Source organism: Podarcis tiliguerta (assembly GCF_965153285.1).
Source record: "Podarcis tiliguerta genome assembly, chromosome: 7".
In the NCBI taxonomy this organism is placed as follows: Eukaryota; Metazoa; Chordata; class Lepidosauria; order Squamata; family Lacertidae; genus Podarcis; species Podarcis tiliguerta.
In genome coordinates this window covers 29337349-29355242 of record NC_139540.1, presented here as the reverse complement: position 1 = coordinate 29355242, position 17894 = coordinate 29337349, and the positions used below count along the sequence as shown (strand labels likewise).

General features: G+C 38.8%; 2 protein-coding genes across 3 annotated transcripts in view; one reads left to right on the top strand and one right to left on the bottom strand.

The window, feature by feature from the left end:
- The window catches only part of ZBTB10 (zinc finger and BTB domain containing 10), a 28281-nt gene extending 11596 nt beyond the window's left edge, over window positions 1–16685 (top strand). Inside the window, exons 2-6 of the mRNA XM_083451027.1 lie at window positions 447–1338; window positions 8562–8699; window positions 11130–11302; window positions 12287–16062; window positions 16523–16685. Coding sequence (XP_083307153.1) covers window positions 447–1338; window positions 8562–8699; window positions 11130–11302; window positions 12287–12592 — 1509 coding nt within the window. The 3' untranslated portion in view covers window positions 12593–16062; window positions 16523–16685. The remainder of the gene's footprint in view (window positions 1–446; window positions 1339–8561; window positions 8700–11129; window positions 11303–12286; window positions 16063–16522) is intronic.
- LOC310682406 (uncharacterized protein) overlaps window positions 15239–17894 on the bottom strand; it is a 26490-nt gene continuing 23834 nt past the window's right edge. The window contains exon 10 of one of the 2 annotated variants that reach the window (XM_083451259.1): window positions 15239–16624. In XM_083451259.1, the coding sequence (XP_083307385.1) occupies window positions 16457–16624 (168 nt within the window). In that variant the 3' untranslated portion in view covers window positions 15239–16456. The remainder of the gene's footprint in view (window positions 16625–17894) is intronic. The other variant, XR_014513894.1, reaches the window with a different exon arrangement.

Sequence of the window (17894 nt, the reverse complement as noted above, 5' to 3'; positions counted from 1 at the left end):
TTGCAGGGGGTTGGACTAGATGACCCTTGGTGGTCCCTTCCAACTCGTGATTCTAAATGCAGTTGCATTCTTCAGTGAGGGAACAGTGCCTGTTTCTCCTAAGCAGCTGGAAACAGCATGAGGTTGTATCCTTAATATAGCTTATCTGCTTGTTATCAAAAAGGCATTTCTAATCCATTTGGTAGTAAAGTTTACCATAGAGTCAAGAAATAATGAGTTGAAATAGTTGAGAACCCTTGATTTGTGTAGGCTGCATGATACCACTTTTTAAGTGTATGTTTTGTTGAACTGAATGATGGGGCGGCTGTGGGCTGAGCAGTAAGCAAAATACTTATTTAATTGGGAAGTTAGAAATTTTTAAAAAATAGCCTTATTCATTTGGAACTTAAAACCAAAAAGTCAGTACTTAGATGCTAACTTCTTAATTTCTCCATTCTCAATTACAGGAATCTGAAGTAACATCGGAATTGGCTAATGAGAGAGATTGTGATTACAACATTAGGCCAAATGAGAACTCTTACTGCTATCAACTATTACAAGAACTAAATGAGCAGAGAAAAAAGGGCATTCTTTGTGATGTTCATATTGTAGTGAGTGGAAAGGTCTTCAGGGCTCACAAAAACATCCTGGTTGCAGGCAGCCGTTTCTTCAAGACTCTATATTGCTTTACAAACAAAGAAAGCCGTAACCAAACCACTGTTACCTACTTAGATGTTGTTGCTGTTCAAGGCTTCTCTGTCATCTTGGACTTCCTATATTCTGGCAACCTTGTGCTTACAAGCCAGAATGCAATTGAAGTAATGTCAGTGGCCAGCTACCTTCAAATGACAGAGGTTGTCCAATCCTGTCGCAATTTTATCAAAGATGCCTTAAATATAAGTATAAAATCAGAAGCCCCAGAAGCTGTCGTTGTGGATTACAATAGAAGGTCTGTTAGCAGGGATGGATTGTCTTCAAGGGATCAGAAAGTTGCTAGTTTTTGGGCCACACGAAATCTTACTAACTTGGCAAGCAGTATAAAAACTGAAAATGATGGCTACTGCATAGATGAGAGCCAATCTGAAAATTACCAAATGCATGATTGGGTCCAGGACAGCTCACCTGAAATGGCTGAAAATGAATCTCAAGGTGAGGGAAAGGTGTTCGTATGGAATGATATGAGCTCACAGGGACAATCGCTTCAAGAACCTGGAAAAGCAAGAAGGAAAAACCAAACTGCTAAAAGGTTTGTTTACAATATACCACCCAATAATGAAGAAACATTAGAAGAATGTGCAGCTACTCAATCATCGGTCCAATATCCAGAAGAAGACTTGCAGTTTATCAAAGAAGAAGCAGGTAAATACTAGTAGCATAGTTATCCTAAGCACCATGGTTTGTTATATTCATTGACTTGTCGTAAATCTGTTTAGAACAACCTCTCACGTGGAGTAAAATGTGCTGTCTGGGTGTAAACTTGTTCCTCTATAACACACTTTTCCAATTTAGGCTAGTTTAATTTTAAAATTAGATTTACTTTATTGTAGCAACCGCTTTGTTCTGTGTCTTAGAAGTGATACATTTAAGGTAGGGGTGCCAAGGACTCTTAAATAATGCTTCCTTTGCTGTGCTGTTCTGAGACACTCGAGCCTTTTATAAGTAAAAGCAGGAATGGCAGTTGGTTTTATAATTTGATTTAAAATGGGCCAACCCTTAAAGGGAGATGGTGGGGCAATCTGACTTTTCAGTGCCACAAAAGGTGTAGATGTTGTTTGCTTCTGAAAGGCTTCTTCCTTTCATAGTTGCCCACTGCTTCAGCGTTCTTAAGTCACATAGGTAATTATTTTATATTGGTTATTAAATTTTCCAAGATCACATATTTAAGGAGAAATTACTGAATAGGCATCTTAACACCATTTCTGTGTTTTAAATTATAATAATGGTGAAGATTTTGACTTAATGACATGACCAAGATTGTGGATGCAGCAATTTTAAACGTTCTAGCTTTCCAGTCCTATTGTGTTTGCACTTTGTTCTGAATAGGCTACTATTTCATCATATGGGTTCCTGGCATTATAGCTCCTGACAGGGTTCACATTACCACCAAAGACCTTTTTATCTGCTGGGGTGCGGCAGCCTTTTTCTTAAATATATATTTTTCATTTTTTCACCAATCAGAACCAGTTTCTAAGAAGTAACTTTTGGCTCATGTTAGCACGTTCATTGATTTGGTGTATATTTCTGCATTAGACCAGTTACTTTCATGTCCAGCAGAAGATGGAAGAGTCTGAAACACTCAGGAGTACATTGTTTTATATAACAATTATCAGGAAGCATTTGGAGCAGTGGAGTAGAAAAATTTGTAGAAAAGTTTCCTGTATCTTTTTCTCATGGAAAAGGTTCTGTGTTATAAATTCATTAGTAACATTGATTGTCTGTCAGTTGCAAGTCCAGTACAGTGGTACCTTGGTTCTCGAACTTAATTCATTCTGGGAGTCCATTCGATTCCCGAAACTGTTCGAAAACAAAGCCGCGGCTTCCAGTTGGCTGCAGGAGCTTCCTGTACTCAAGTGGAATCCACGTCTGACATTCGGTTTCTGAAAAACATTCGCAAACCAGAACACTTACAGGTTTATGGCATTGGGAGCCAAGCTTTTCGAGTACCAAGGTACCACTGTATTAGTCAAGCTCCCCAGTTCAACATTAAACATGCTAAATTAGAATAATTCTCTAGGGCCAGAGTGGGGAACCTTGGGCCACAGGGACAAATGCAGCCTTCCAGGTCTCTGTATGTAGCTCTTGAGTCTGCCCAGCCACACCCCTCATTCACCCTGCTTCTCACCTTCTTTAAGTGTTCTTGCCTAGCTTGCATGAGTCCTTGCACTCTGATAATACTTCTTCCTTGTCTGAATGGAGGATATGTGAGTGTGTTGAAACTAGCTTATTAGCCATCTGATATCTTGCAATGATCTCTAGAGCTCATGTGAAATCTTCCCTGAGCCAGGTTTTTCTGTCTTAGAAAGAGCTTTTAAGGCAAAGCTTTCCAAACTGTCCTGAAACATTAAGTGTGTTGGCTGCACTGTCATGCAAATGCTCCCCGCCCTCCTCCTCGGGCTGGAAAGGGGTTAGTTAACCTCCAATTTGCTAGTAACACTGAATTACTGTGTTACAAAATGATGCATGTCTACATTGTGTGTCACCAACGTAAAAGGTTTGGAAAGTTCTGTTTTAAGACCTCTTCCTTGCTTACTGGGCTCTGAGAAGGTCTCACACAGGTAGCGATGGTCGTGTGGAGGCAGTTCTGGGTTGGTTCTGGCAGTAGGCGATTTTGGCTTTTCATGCAGTTCCTGGAACCTACCCCCCATGCAAATTGTGAGTCATCTGTACAACACATTTGCTCATATAGTGCTTCTCAGTACACACTCAAAATATTTACTCTTGCTAAATCCTAGGTTGACTTGCTGACTTAACTGCGTGAGTATATATTCAGGCCATGATACAAACAGTCCTCAAGAATGAGACTACATTCTTCTGTCCCCTTTACGTTGGAGTATGACCTATCGGAATAGTCTATCAGAATATCAGTATCTATTTGTATAGTATCTGTCAGTAGCTATTTGTAGTATTGCAACAAACCAATGTTTATTTTGCATGCCTGCAAAACAAAGATGCATTGCCTGCAAAATTAAGATAAAATTAAATCTATCTGTTTTAAATTTTGTTATTCAGGCTGATGAAATATTCATAGCCAGAAGGGTTCAGTCGGGTTTTTAGTGGACAGGCATTTGATACCCTACCCATTTTCTATGGCTATTACATGCTGACTTATTTATTCAGACTAAATGTGTGCTAATTTTTTAACATTTTTTTTTGCAAACTTTTGCTTCTCTTGTTCTGAAAATTGCAAAGCTCATGCAGCTGTGCCTTGAGTGTTCTGTGCATTTAAATGTTTAAATCATTTTCATTTGTACGTTCACATGGATATATACAATGATGTAGGTCTTTAAGGGATTCTGTGAGAAAATTAAGCAATTGACATGTAAGATTACTTTCCATGTTGCTGTTACTTTTAACTCAAATAATCCATGGTCTTGTACTTTCTTGTTCAGAGATTAGCTTAATATGCAACATCCCATGGTAATATCGGTACCATCATTCTTTCCGTGGTATCTGTCCTTAGGGTAGGTTAAAATGTTTATAGATTCCAGAACACATCAAAAATCTATGAGAAGATTTAAACATTTTTACCCACTGGGCCTGCAAACATTTGCATATCGCCACCAATAGTGACCATAAACTGAATTCTATCAGTGACCACATCTACTGAGGAAAATAACGCCTACTAATCCAGATTTCCAGCATGAAATATGGAGGTGTAGGTTGCTTTTTAAAAATATATATATATCATGTTGAGCACAGGAGACAACTGGTATTTAGAGGAGGAATGGGATCTTGTGTCTCATTCTGCTTTGGAGAAAGTCTGAAACAGTTTCTTCTACTTTTAGTCTTTGTATCTGGTGCAAAATGCGAGAGTGTTCAGGCAAGGGCCATTCTACGCTTGTTCAGTGCACACATGCATTGCTGCAACCCAGAAATGGCTGGGCAAAGGGGTGGGGTGAGGGGGGGCTTACGTGGGGGGGGGGGCCAGGAACTCAACCCCTGTACAAATTGGGGGTTGTCTGTAATTTGTTTTGTTACAAGTGTTTGGTAGCAGTAAGAGAATTGCATTCCATCAGACTTTCTACATATCTTAGCACATAGAGAGAAGAATTCTTTAGAAGAAGGGAAATAGCAGCATCTCATTTTATATGTGAGAAACCCACACATTTTTTTCCGAAGAAAAATTGGCAGGACAGTGCTGACCTGAAAGCAAGGACTGATCCACAGCTGAAATTTCTGGACACCTACTTTTTCTGGTGTTTCTAAACAGGGATGACCTGTTCTTAACAGTTATTAAGCCCTGGCTGGATAATTCCTACTAAGATGTATTTTTGTATGAAAGCTAATACATTAATTGGAATCTAATTCTGTGGTGGAGAGATGGCAGGGTCAAACCTATGCCAGTTATAGATTTGTGTGGAGCTAATGTTGAAGGATGGGTTAAATGATATGAAGACTTGGAATATTTGGACTGTTGGCCTGATACCAGCTGCTGGTGCGTTTGCTGCCTAACAGGCTTCTTGGCTAAATTGTTGAAGGCCTTTGTTGAAAGCCTCAGTGATTTCAATATGATATAGGATTTCATCAGGCTTAGATTGACTCTCAAAGACTTGATGCCTGCCTGCCATAGCAAACGAGTGTGGTGTTGCATATTGCTGAGTTTGTATTGGATTTTCCATTCATTTATATAAATGGGGGGGGGTGTGTCTGGGGAGACAGGGATGTAAGAGTAATGTCTTTGTTATAGACAGAATGCTACTCGGTCAAGATTTGCATCTTGGACACAATTTCCCTCCCGATGGTTGTGGCTCAATTTAAACCATCCTACCTTGGAAACTTATTGTTCTAAGGAGTTTCTGTTAGCTTTTATAAACAATTTTTAGTGGCCTTGTAGCTCATCTGGTAAGCCTGTGGGACAGTGAATTTGATGTGGGATATTGACATGATTGCATGGAGATGCTTTCTCCTACATTTGCAGATCCAGGCAGCCCACTGGCTTACAAGATGCATACTCATAGTGAAGCAACATAGGTGACAACTGGCGTGCAAACTGCAGGTCATGCACTCCAAAGAGCCAATTTGAAGACCTGTGGTTTCTGCATTGCAAGACAATAAAATTCCATATATACTCGAGTATAAGCTGACTTTTTCAGCACATTTTTTATGCTGAAAAAGCCCCCCTTGACTTATACTTGAGTGAGGGTCCTTTCAGGTTGCTTGTTCTTCCACCACCGCTGCCACCACCACCAGGTTTGTGGTGTGGTGAACCGGCTTATACTTGAGTCAATAGGTTTTTCCAGTTTTTTGTGCTAAAATTAGGTGCCTCGGCTTTTATTTGGGTCGGCTTATACTCGAGTATATACGGTAAGTATTTCTGTTACTGTTGTGGCAGCAAAGTACCATCTGCTGTAGCTCTTTTAATTATTAAAGAATTGTTGCATCAATCTTGGAAAGGCTAAAATAAATATATTTCAAATTGGCAGAAACTTTTGATTTATACTGTTTGGGTAAAATCTAGACTTGCAGTGTTAATCATTTTTAAAAGTTTAATCAACTAAAAGTGCCTTAATGAATCAGCAGCAGATTTTTTTAAAAATATAAGTACTTATAAAAGCTTTGGATGGCAAGCACCATCTTTAAGAAGCATTATTCCTTCTCAAGGCCAAACTGCATGTGGCATTAACTCTGAGAATGCAATAATATGAACATTTTTTATATAAAAAAGTACACTGCTGCAGTAAAGCCTGAGCAGTATTAAGCCATTGAAATTGGCGAACCTAAGACTTAAGTATTGATTTAAGTGGGTCTACTCTTTTAACAGTATTTTCCCACTTGATTTGGTTTACCACTGAATAGAAGTATACTCTATTGTAGTCAATTGTAGTCCCCAGACCAGCACCTCAGGATCCTCATGCATGATTGCCATTGGAATGATGTTGCCAGGATGAAAGGGTTAAAATATAGTTGTTACTTACTACTACTATTTCTTTATGTCCATACTATAAAGGAAGCCTAGGGCAGGTAAAAATCATCCCAGGGTAGCTAACAATGACAGTTACAAGCTTAGATTGCTGATAGAAATAGCCGAGGAAAGCAAAGCTAATCCATTATACAGTATTGAATGTTCCTGGAACAGGCCTCAGTTGCCAGAGACAGTGGAAATCAAACTTGTGACTTTGACTTGTAGAGGATTAGCTTTACCATAGAATTATGCTTTCTGCTCAAGATCTTACTTGTACTGGCCAATAAGTCAAGTAGGTGTGCCTGTGGGAGTAAGAGGATTTCATATATGGTAAGACTTTTATTGACGCTTACTAGTAGCAATCAGTGTTAGAAACTGAGGTATGAAAGCTAGGAGCTAAATGGCACATTAAATCTAGGTTATGGGCGCCATAACAGAGTGTCTCGGCGCACTTTTTTATAACAAGATTGCAAATCTGAAAATGAATGAACTGCAGATAAAGTCTTATGTTCATTTTTCACAAGGTCTAGTCTTCCTCTGAAGACTGCAAAAAACAAAGCCATACTTCCCCTACCCATTCCCCTAATATTTTTATGAGGGTCCCTTCTCCAGTCTTCAGGGAGTGGCTGGAAGTGGGAGGCAGAAAAAGGTCCTCCTTTCTTTCCAGCAGTGGCAGTTTCAGTCTGACATCTTAGATGCAGTACTGCACCCAGAGCTCAGAAACTGCTAACATTAATGAAATTCTGTGTCACAAACTCTGCTAGAGAACAGTGGGAGTTTTGACCGCTGGTGGCAATATGTTAGGGCAGCAGCTTATGGAGAGAAGATGCTCCCATGCTGTTGTAGTCAGCTGCATCCTGATTGGTTCTAGGTACATTGAGAGCATTGTGGGAAGTTTACAGTAGCTTGTGGTGAGGGAAGGTATTGACTATAGTGATATTGCTTGGGCTGCAGTTAATGCGGTTAGATCCTGAAATGCAGCTCATTGGGCTGTGCACAAATGACTTCAGGTACTTTAACTGAATGCTCAAGTGCACCCCCTTTCCCATTGCAGTCTTTCCCCCCTTGTGCGTTTGCTTTGCACATTGTGTACAACCATTTAATAGGTGTGGCTGTTTAGGTCCAAGTTCATCTGTGGAGGCTGAGTTTCACTTATCTCCCAGGATGAATTAGTTTCAGTTGCAGATCTACTGTTTGTTTACTGTTTGGATTTTCTCTTGAATGTGGTAGGTGGGAATGACTATTAAGCAGTTTTATTCAATAGTGTGCCTGTAATGTAAAACCACAAGTGCTTAGTGTGGTGAGGACTTCAGGAGAGAGTCTCTGTTGTTCTTGCCATATTTTAGATCCTTTTTGATAGTACCTCTTCTGCTACCAGCTTTGGGGAAGAAATGTTGGGTAAATGCAGGTCCTTCCGAAACTGTTACTACTTCCTCACTTGCTACAATTTTTATGAGTCTTTATTTTATTTGATTGCCTGTATGCAACCTGGCATGCCTTTAGGAGGAAGATCAGCATGAAAACATAACAAATGAAAAGCTATAGGGAGTTCTTTGTCCTTGCAACCCTACCATAAAAAATGGATTGTGGAAAGTCACTTTGTTTTTGTTTTGCATTAATCTGTGCTTGCCTGCCACAATATTGTGCCAGTACAGGATGTCAGGCTGTTCCTCTGAGCGGGTAAAGAAATCTGTCTAGCCAGTGACAGTGATGTACAGTTTGTTTCACTACCCACCCACCTTCACCTGTTGCAGGGTTTGTATTCAGGCTTAGCTAAATGCCAGTGCATGACCACTGTGCCTGTGCAGCAGTATACAAGTCTCACTACTTCACAGTGGCTTCTGCCAAAGATAGAATTTTTTAAAAATGTCTGCATTCTTTACAGGCTACTGTATAGATAAAGCAATCATGTGTACTTAATGTTTTTTATATAATTTCCCCCTATAACATCTTTCAACAGGTACCTCAAATGATTTCAAGTTTGGAATGTTTCCAGGTATCTCAAGTGATTTCAAGTTTGGATTGTTACCAGGTTCTTCAAACGATTTCAAGTATGGCTTGTTGCCTGAATCCTGGCCAAAAGAAACCTGGGAAAATGGCAAGTATTAAGTATCTATGCGATTACTCTTCTTATATTTGTGATTTCTAACTTTCACCAGGAAGCAAAATAACTGTCTTACTATTAGCTTTCTCATAAACTATTTGCTCATAGACGGTATCTATGGTACTTGGGAACTTTTTTCTGTCTGTTGATGAACTACAATGTTGCTTTAATTTTGTTCTCCATTTGAAGTCACTAGGTGGCACTGGTGACCACCAGCTCTGAAATATGGTCTCTCACAATAATATTTGGAAGTAGTCACTGCTTGCAGAAACAGCTAACACTTGCAGTTAATAATTGATTAATAGTGAAAGAGCAGATAGAGATGGCTAGTGGTGAGTAGAAAGGTTTCAGTCTCTGACCAGACAAGTGAGACAGTGGGGATGTAGATCTCCCCTTGCTTATAGGATCTGAGATGGAGCAATGGTGAGCTTGGAGACTACATGCCTGTGTGTTGTGTCCCTATGTATGTGGTATGCATGTGTAATGCTGCTCTCAGGCTGAAAAGGGTCAGCCATGCCTGATACACATATTCCATTCAGTTTTTAGGAAGGTGCAGGTAAATCCCAAGGGAAGAGCATTGCATTGGCACTCTTTCATCTGATATGCAAACCAGAACTAAAACAGGGTCAACAGATATTATTAAGTCTCCAAGTTCATAGAATTGTAGAGTTGGAAGTGACCCTGAAGGTCATCTAGTCCAACCCCTTGCAAGGCAGGAATCTTGGCTAAAGCATCTATGACAGATGACCATGCAATATTTGCTTAAAAACTTCCAAGGAAGGAGAATCCACAACCTCTGGAAGGCGTCTGTTCCACTGCCGAACAGCTCTCACTGTCAGAAAGTTCTTCCTGATGTTTAGTTGGAATCTCCTTTCTTGTAACTTTAAGCCATTAGTTCCAGTGCAGGAGAAAACCTGCTTGTTCACTCTTGTGACAGCCCTTGAGATATTTGAAGATGGCTATCATATCTCCTCCCCGTCTCTTTTTCCAGGCTAAACATACCCAACTCCTTCAACCGCTCCTCATAAGGTTTGGTTTCCAGAACTCTTGATCATCTTGATTGCCCTCCTCTGCACATTCTAGTTTGTCAACATCCTTCTTAAATTGTGGTGCCCAGAACTGGACACAGTATTCCAGGTGTGGTGTGACCAAGGCAGAATAAAGTGGCACTATTACTTGCCTTGATCTGGACTCTATAATTCTGTTGATGCAGCCTAGAATAGCATTAGTTGTTTTTTTGTTTTTTTGCTGCTGCATCACACTGTTGACTCACGTTAAGCTTGTGGTCCACCAAGACCCCTAGATCCTTTTCACATGTACTGCTAGTAAGCCATGTGTCACCCACTTTATATTTGTGCACCTGGTTGTTCCTGCCTAAGTGCAGAACCTTACATTTGTCCCTACTGACATTCATTTTGTTGGTTTGTGCCCAGTTCTCCAATCTGTTGTCATCTTGAATCTTGATTCTGTCTTCAGCAGCATTAGCTACTCTTCCGAGTTTGGTGTCATCTGCAAATTTGATGAGCATCCTTTCAATTCCTTTGTCCGAGTCATTTATAAAGATATTGAACAACAACAGGCCCAGGACAGAACCCCGTGACACCTCACTTGCCCCTTTTTTTCCAGGTTCATAAGGAATCATTAATGAGCACTCTTTGGGTTCAGTCTGTCAACCAGCTAGAAATCGGCTTAACAGCCCATTTTACCATGATATTCTGTGCAAGAACATTATGGGGGACTTTGTCAGAAATCAAGATATACTATGTCCAAAGCATTACCTTGATCCTTCAAGCCTGTAACACTCTGTATAAGAAAAAGAAATGAGACTCATCTGGTGTGACTTGTTTTTGAGAAACTCATACTTACTCTTAGTAATCAAGTTGGATAAACTCCATCTCCAGTGTCACTGAGGCACCAAAAAACAAGTGTTGTTATTGCATCCAGAATTGATGGTGGACAAAGAGGGCCTGAAGTGTGAAACTCTTCTATTTAGAGAAGGGGGAAGAGGAGAAGAAGCCAGAGAGCTCCAGAGAAACCCAACTTTTTACCTAAGGGTAGATATTCAGGCTGAATTTGAGATGGTTCTCTTCTCTGGATAGGTCTTGAAGATTTTTGACCTTGCCTTCTGACTTATTCCTTTCCCATCTGCTCTCTTACAGGAATAGTGATAATAATAACCAACTACAAAAGATTTCAGTAACATCTGCATATTGGTCATGAAGCACTTTTTGTGTGTTGCTATATTATTGGTTGATATTTGTATGGTCACCATGTCCCCCCCCCCCCTCATATATGATTCTTCTGCGTTTATAGGACTGTCCTCAACAAGATGTACTCTGGGAAGACATGTTAAATCAGTGGACATGACTGACTGCTGAGTGTCAAATTGCTACTTATTAAATTTGGTTGTGTTTGGATTTTTAGGTGACTCTTCTTTAATCATGAACAAACTGAAGTGTCCACACTGTAACTACGTAGCCAAATACAGAAGAACACTAAAGAGACATTTGCTCATTCATACAGGAGTGAGATCTTTCAGCTGTGACATTTGTGGAAAGCTATTTACTCGTAGAGAGCATGTAAAAAGGCATTCCTTGGTATGTAACAGCTTTAAATTACTATAGTGAACTGCTGAGGAGAGCTTGGTGTGGTGGATAATAATTTTTCCTTGTCTATAATTCTTCAATCAAATGTGTTTAACAGTGTAATCCTAACCATATCTGCTCAAAAGCAAGTCCTGTTGAATTCAGTGGGGCTTACTCCACAGTAAATGGGGTTAGGGTTGCAGACTTCTGCCAAATTCACGCACAGTTGCAACATTCACTTTCTGGGACCTTGAACTTTCAGGTCATTACCCTGTCATAATGTTTTAGAGAGTAGTGTCATAGGGTTGTCATGCAGGGTTGGGGGGAGGGAATTGTCTTTCTTTCTTCAGCTCTGGGGCTGGAAGGAAGGCTCAGGCTTGTGTTACTTGTCTAAAACTGTCTGATTTTTTAATTACTTGTATTTCCAGCAGGTTGCTTTCTGGTTTTGACACTGTTCTAAAACACTGCCCAGGAATAGTGTAGTTAAACATAAACTCTGGATTCAGTAAGGAATAGAAGTGTTTTTGTAGTTTAAGTTAGGTATCTAGTATAACAATGTCAATAGCTATTGTAGTTATAGAGGCGGCTCTCAGCTTACATGGGAGTTACGTTCCGGGGATGGTACGCAAAGCCAAAATTATGTACAGTCAAGGCACATTGGGTTCAAAGGTGGGTGAGATTGCCAAAGTCTTTTCCCCATAAACCACCCCCCCTTTTAATTTTTTTTTTTTTAAATTGCCAGACACTTAAAGCGGAATGCTTGAATGTTAAATGCATGTAAGTTGTGAGTTAACTGTACTACAGAAACACTGGTGTATTTCTGACGTCTTGTGAAATTCAATATTTTGGGTCAACTGTTAATAGTTCGAGTTCATGCTTTGAAAGAGTTAATACACAATGTGTGCAACTATAATTTGGATTAATAGCAGTGGTCAAAGCAAATTGTGATTGATATGAAACATAAGTGACTTATTGACACTGATTCTTCTTGTGCAGGTTCACAAAAAGGATAAAAAGTACAAATGTATGGTGTGTAAGAAGATTTTCATGCTAGCAGCCAGTGTTGGAATAAGACATGGATCTCGACGTTACGGTGTTTGCGTTGACTGTGCAGATAAATCTCAACCAGGAGGGCAAGAAGGAGTAGACCAGGTACAGGACACAGATTTTCCTAGAGATGAAGAGTTTGAAGAAAATGAAGTGGGGGAGGCTGACGAAGAGCTGCCTGATGATGTAGAAGAACAGAACGACCAGACTCGATGGGATGAATCTGGGGAAGTCTCTGTGCCTTTAGAAGACTGAGGTGGCTTGATCTTCTTAAGATGCTTTATTTGGACGTCACATGGATTGACCATGTTGAATTTTTGGACTGAAGGCTTGGAAACATGGTACAGGCTGGATGGAAGTTATGTTGCTGTGAAAATCGTAGGGTCAAAGCCTTATAGCAAAAAAAGGATTATTAATTTTTTTAAGATATTTGCACAGGACTGTAAAGCATACAGCCATTTGGTTGAATTATAGAGTCCTCACATCTACAGTCAATTATCAAAAGAAATGTATTTTTTATTATTTATAGGATATAGCTATTTGGGTCCTAATCAAGCATAGTAATAACTGTGCTTGTGTTACACATCCATGTGTTCTTTAACACGAATGAAGCAAATTGCAATCTTTGGAGTTGACTCCATTGAGATTCCAATCATAGTTTGTGAACAAAATGCAGCTAATTTGGGCTAGCGGCTCATGTTTCCTGAAAGGGGATTTTGCTGCACCTCCCTTGCCTTCCCCTCAATGGTTTAAATATCAGCATCTTGATGACATGAAGCTAAGTCTTTTAGTTTTGTCAGGATGTGATTTAGCTGACAAGTCCTGGAGAACTTAATCATTGATATTTAATTTACTGACTTTCTGGTTTTTGATATCTTGAGTTTGCATAAAGCTACTTTTCACCAAAAATACAATAATGACTTAAAGCTACAAGGAGGATTGTGATTGGAATGAAGTAAATTTCTCCTTGTCACTTAAATAACTTTATATTAGACACTTTCTGGCATGGCTACCCATGTTTTAATTTATGTTTTCTTAGCACTATTCCTATTGGCTATCATTTTTATTCACTACTGTATACCTCAGTCCATCACAAAGCATAGAGTCCTAGAATCTGAGGAGTGTCACAGAAGTAAATGTAATTGGCTTTTTTTTTTTTTTTTGGTTTAAATAGTTCAACCCAATTTGTCTGCTTTTGTCTATTTTTGTTATGTGGAAAATTAGACATGAGGCTGTCATTTTTCTTTCTTTTTTGTGCCCCATTGCTCTTCATTAAAGTGAACACAAAATGAACTTTTGCTTCTCTCCTATTTTGGGGGTTCTTTTATATACCAAACTACATTTTAATTGGCAGCTTAATTTGCTGGAACTTTTTTTTAAAAAAAATTGGTATTTGTTAGTATAACTTCTAGAGCTATTTATCCCCAATGCTCTTTGCTTCTGTTTTTGGATGAGATATTGAAACTTGAATTTTTGTAGCCATAAATCTTTTCTAAACTTGTTATATTGTACCAATGATTTCAGGCCTTTTTCTGAGGGAAGGGAGGGTATTGCACCTTTTTATGCTTAGAATTCTCAATTTCAACTAGCCTGAATGCAAGTGAGCTACCTGAATGCTACCTGCATTCAATATATTTCTATGTCACAATGAATAAATATGCACAGCATTTACCATAACACATAGCTAGGCCAGTGTGATAGTACTGTATTATATAAGTTGAGGGGTCACCATATTTGAGTTTAACTTTAAAATGAGTATATTTTCCTATTTTATATCTGATAACTAAATTATGGTAGTTGTGTGGTAAACTTAATTGCTTTGACAGATGGAATCTTAATGGTGCTCCATCTGATTGAAGTAGATATATATATATATATATATTTAAAGAGACGGCTTTATTATCCCTTCTTTCAATACAACAATGGCTTAATGTTAGACACTGTTTCTGCAGGATGAAACAGAGATTATATGGGTATTAAAATGTATAACCTTTTCTATCCAAAACCTTCATTGGTAGAATCCACATCACTGTAAACCTGACAGATGGGTAGCTCTTGCGTTTTACTTTTAAAAAACTGAATACATCTTAGTCTCGTTCTAGACTGAAATGAGTAATGTGTAATTCTGGTGGGGTCCAAAGTAGAAAATAGTGGGCAAAGATAATATGAATGGGAAGTATTTTAAACGTTAAGTAAATGTTCTGCTATGTGAATATGTAAGTTATAGTATAAAGATTCTTCCTCCCCATTTATTCCCCTTAAAATAGTTTACAATTGGTAGATCTATATATATATAAAAAGATATATATATATATATATATCCAAAATCCACCTAAATCTGCTTTATTAGCGCATACTACTCACTTAATGCTTAAACTGGACCTGGCTTTACATTCTTAATGTATTTTACTTATTCTCTTGAAAACGAATCTCCTTTTGCTACTTAAATCATTTATGTATATCTGGTAAATTATGACCAAATTTGTTGTTAGATTGCATACAGTAAATTGAAATATACACTTGGTACACTACAGAATTGTTGTGCTTTTTGTTCGGGTTATATTTTTTGGACAAAATTTTACAGTAGACATATTTAAACTTATGTTGGCCTCAGATTAATTATTTGGATCTTTGGTCAAGTCTTTTAATAGCGTGTCTCAAAGTGTTGTCTTATGTTGTTGCTTGTTTCGAAATACGCTGTCTCTGTAGCATTGTCAGGATTATTTTATTGGAATAAGCAGCCAAAACCTGAGTATCTCAGACCTCTGTGCTAGAATCTATAATTCTCTTGGTCAAGTGAAATGTTAATCAAAAAGTCATTTAGAATATGTCTGATCATTTGACTTCTGAAAAAGGTTTTCTTACTATTTTTATAAACCAGCGCAGCAGTCCTCCTCACACTTTTTGTTTTGAAGTCAATTTTAATTTTTTAATTGCTTTTTTGGAAAGTGATTATACATTTAGAGTAAGGTACAAATCCTCCAAATACTTTTGGCTCTGATCATGTATAGACATCTTGGTTTAACAATAGACAAGCTAAACACCTTTCAGTCATGTATGTCATTAGCACTTTTTGTTAGAGAAGTTTGTGTATCCTGAAATTCTATGCGTGTGCTTAAAACATAACCTAATGGCCACTTTTTCTAAAATTTCTATGCTCTTGTACATGGTATTACACTCAAGTCTTGTATTTCTTTGTCCATGATTATAAGCCATTTGAAGAAAATTTCTGATGGCCACTAAATGGTGGGTACATGTATACAATTCTTGTTTGTGCTGTTGAAAGATCCTGTGTAGAATATAGTCTAGAACTAGCATTGCTAAAGGGTGCCATCCATGCTCCCCTCCCCTCAGTGCAGTTATATGTTAGCACATACCACATAACCAAAGGCCTGGTTAAAACTAACCCTCTACAGCTTCTCTAGAAAATGAAAGAATTTGATTCAGCGTATAGATTAATTCCATTGAGTACCCTGACAAAATCTACCCTCTCCTGAGTCATTTGAAATTTGCAGAAGAGTTAGTGTCCCAAGAGCTGCAACTCCCCTTTACCCCATTTTACATGTTTTCCAGGAACTATTATGTGAAGACAACTTGGATATCTAACTTTTTGCTTCCTCCCTCTAGAGCAGGGTGTCATTAATTTATCAACTGCTGTCCCTTTGTCTAAGGCAATTCAGTGTGGAATCATAATCTGGATGAAGGGGGTTTCTAATTTTACAATGGTAATGGAAGTTCTTACTGCCAATAAGGATACAATGCAGATTCCATTTCTTACTGCCAATAAGGATACAATGCAGATTCCATTTGTTCACTTAGGACTAATGAATTCATAAAACATTTCCTGTCCACTTGTTGAATGTTGGTCACTGAATTACCCAAAGGGCTTTAAAAAATACCTTGATGCCATTCACTGATTAGCTGAGGATATGCTAATGACTACTTTCTTTTTAGACTGCGACTGAGGTCTATTTTTATTCATATCTGAATATTACCTTGGTAAGAATATGGCCTAAACAAAATTTATCAAGTGGCACAACATGCAGCTTTTCAATTTGAGCAAATCTTCTACAAATATGAGTTAAAGTAACAGCAGAAAAGAATGACTGCTTCCCAAAGTTAGCTCATTGATGCTCTGTTTGCTGTTAATATATTGGAGAATTCTTTCCATTTTTCTTTCTGCAGAATAGATGCCGTATCGACTTGAGATTGCAAACTGTTGAGGTCACAGGACAAGCTGTTAACATGGCTGTGCAGAAAACTGAATTCCTTTTCCTTTTCAGCAATCTGGATAATGGGAAAAGACATGTTAATTTTGAAACAGCAATAAAACTCTGCTCAAAAATCAGTCTTCATTTTTGACTGCTGACTGCATATAAGTATGTATAAAATGGTTGATGAGCATTTGACTCACTGAAAAGTTTGCTTTTGCAAAAAACATGCAGTAGTTCTAGCCCATTAGGTGGTGGTGGGGATGTTTACAGTCTTGCACAAGATTACACTACACAATCATGTATATTGAGTGGTCAATCCAAATGGCGTTCTTCCTAAAGCGTTACGGGTAAGTAATTGGTGGTTCCACAGGAGACACATACCTTCTTCTCCACTAAGTATCTTGTCGCTTACTGCAATGTGGCACCTTAAACACAACACCAATTTGTGGCATACAATGTATCAGAAGAAGATTGCTCTCGCCTTTGAAAACTTACGCCACAATAAATGTGTTCCTTTTTAAGACACTACCAGAGTTGTTGCTGACCAACATAGCTATGCCTCTGGAATTTATTGCCATTGTTGTAGTTATGGACTTCAGATTTTCTTTTGGGGTGGGAGAGAACTTACCAACAATGGAGTTAGTAATTTGGACATATCTCCAGATAACTTTTAGCCTCCCAACAACTTTGTGACATAAGGGTGTGAACTGGGGGGGTGGGGGGTGGGGAGAGACTTGCATCAGACTTCTCATATTGAGTAGAATTGTAGAGTTGGAAAGGGCAATGAGGCACTTATCTAGTCCAATCCCCCGCAGTGCAGAAATCTTTGCCCAATGTAGGGCTGGAAGCCATCACCCTGGTTGGTGTTAAGGGTCTCATGCTCTACTGTGTAATGACATAGGTCTGGATTCCTTGCAAACAAGGCCAGTAAGGCTAACCTAGGGAACTTCTATCAGCAGGAAAATGAGCCTTAACAGTCACTTCACAAAGGTAAATCTCTATCAAGGAATGCTGAATTCTGTGGCTATAAGCTATGCCAATTAAATTTTATCCGGATTTTCCTAATCATGGGGAGTGGAAAAGTTAGGTAGAGCACTGACGTGGATACCTCTAAGACCTGGATGTCCTGTTGATTATCTGGTTTCTGAGTTTTAACCAAGTGTTGCTTACATACTTCAAAACTGGTTCAGTTTGCAGGTCCATGTAATGCAGCATAGTTTCCCATAATGGTGTACCAGATACCTTTGGGAAGCCCGCAGCATGACATTTTTATGATTTACTATATGTACCACTCCCAATGGTTTGACTTCACCCCCAAAGGTGCTGTCCTGCATGTCTCCCAA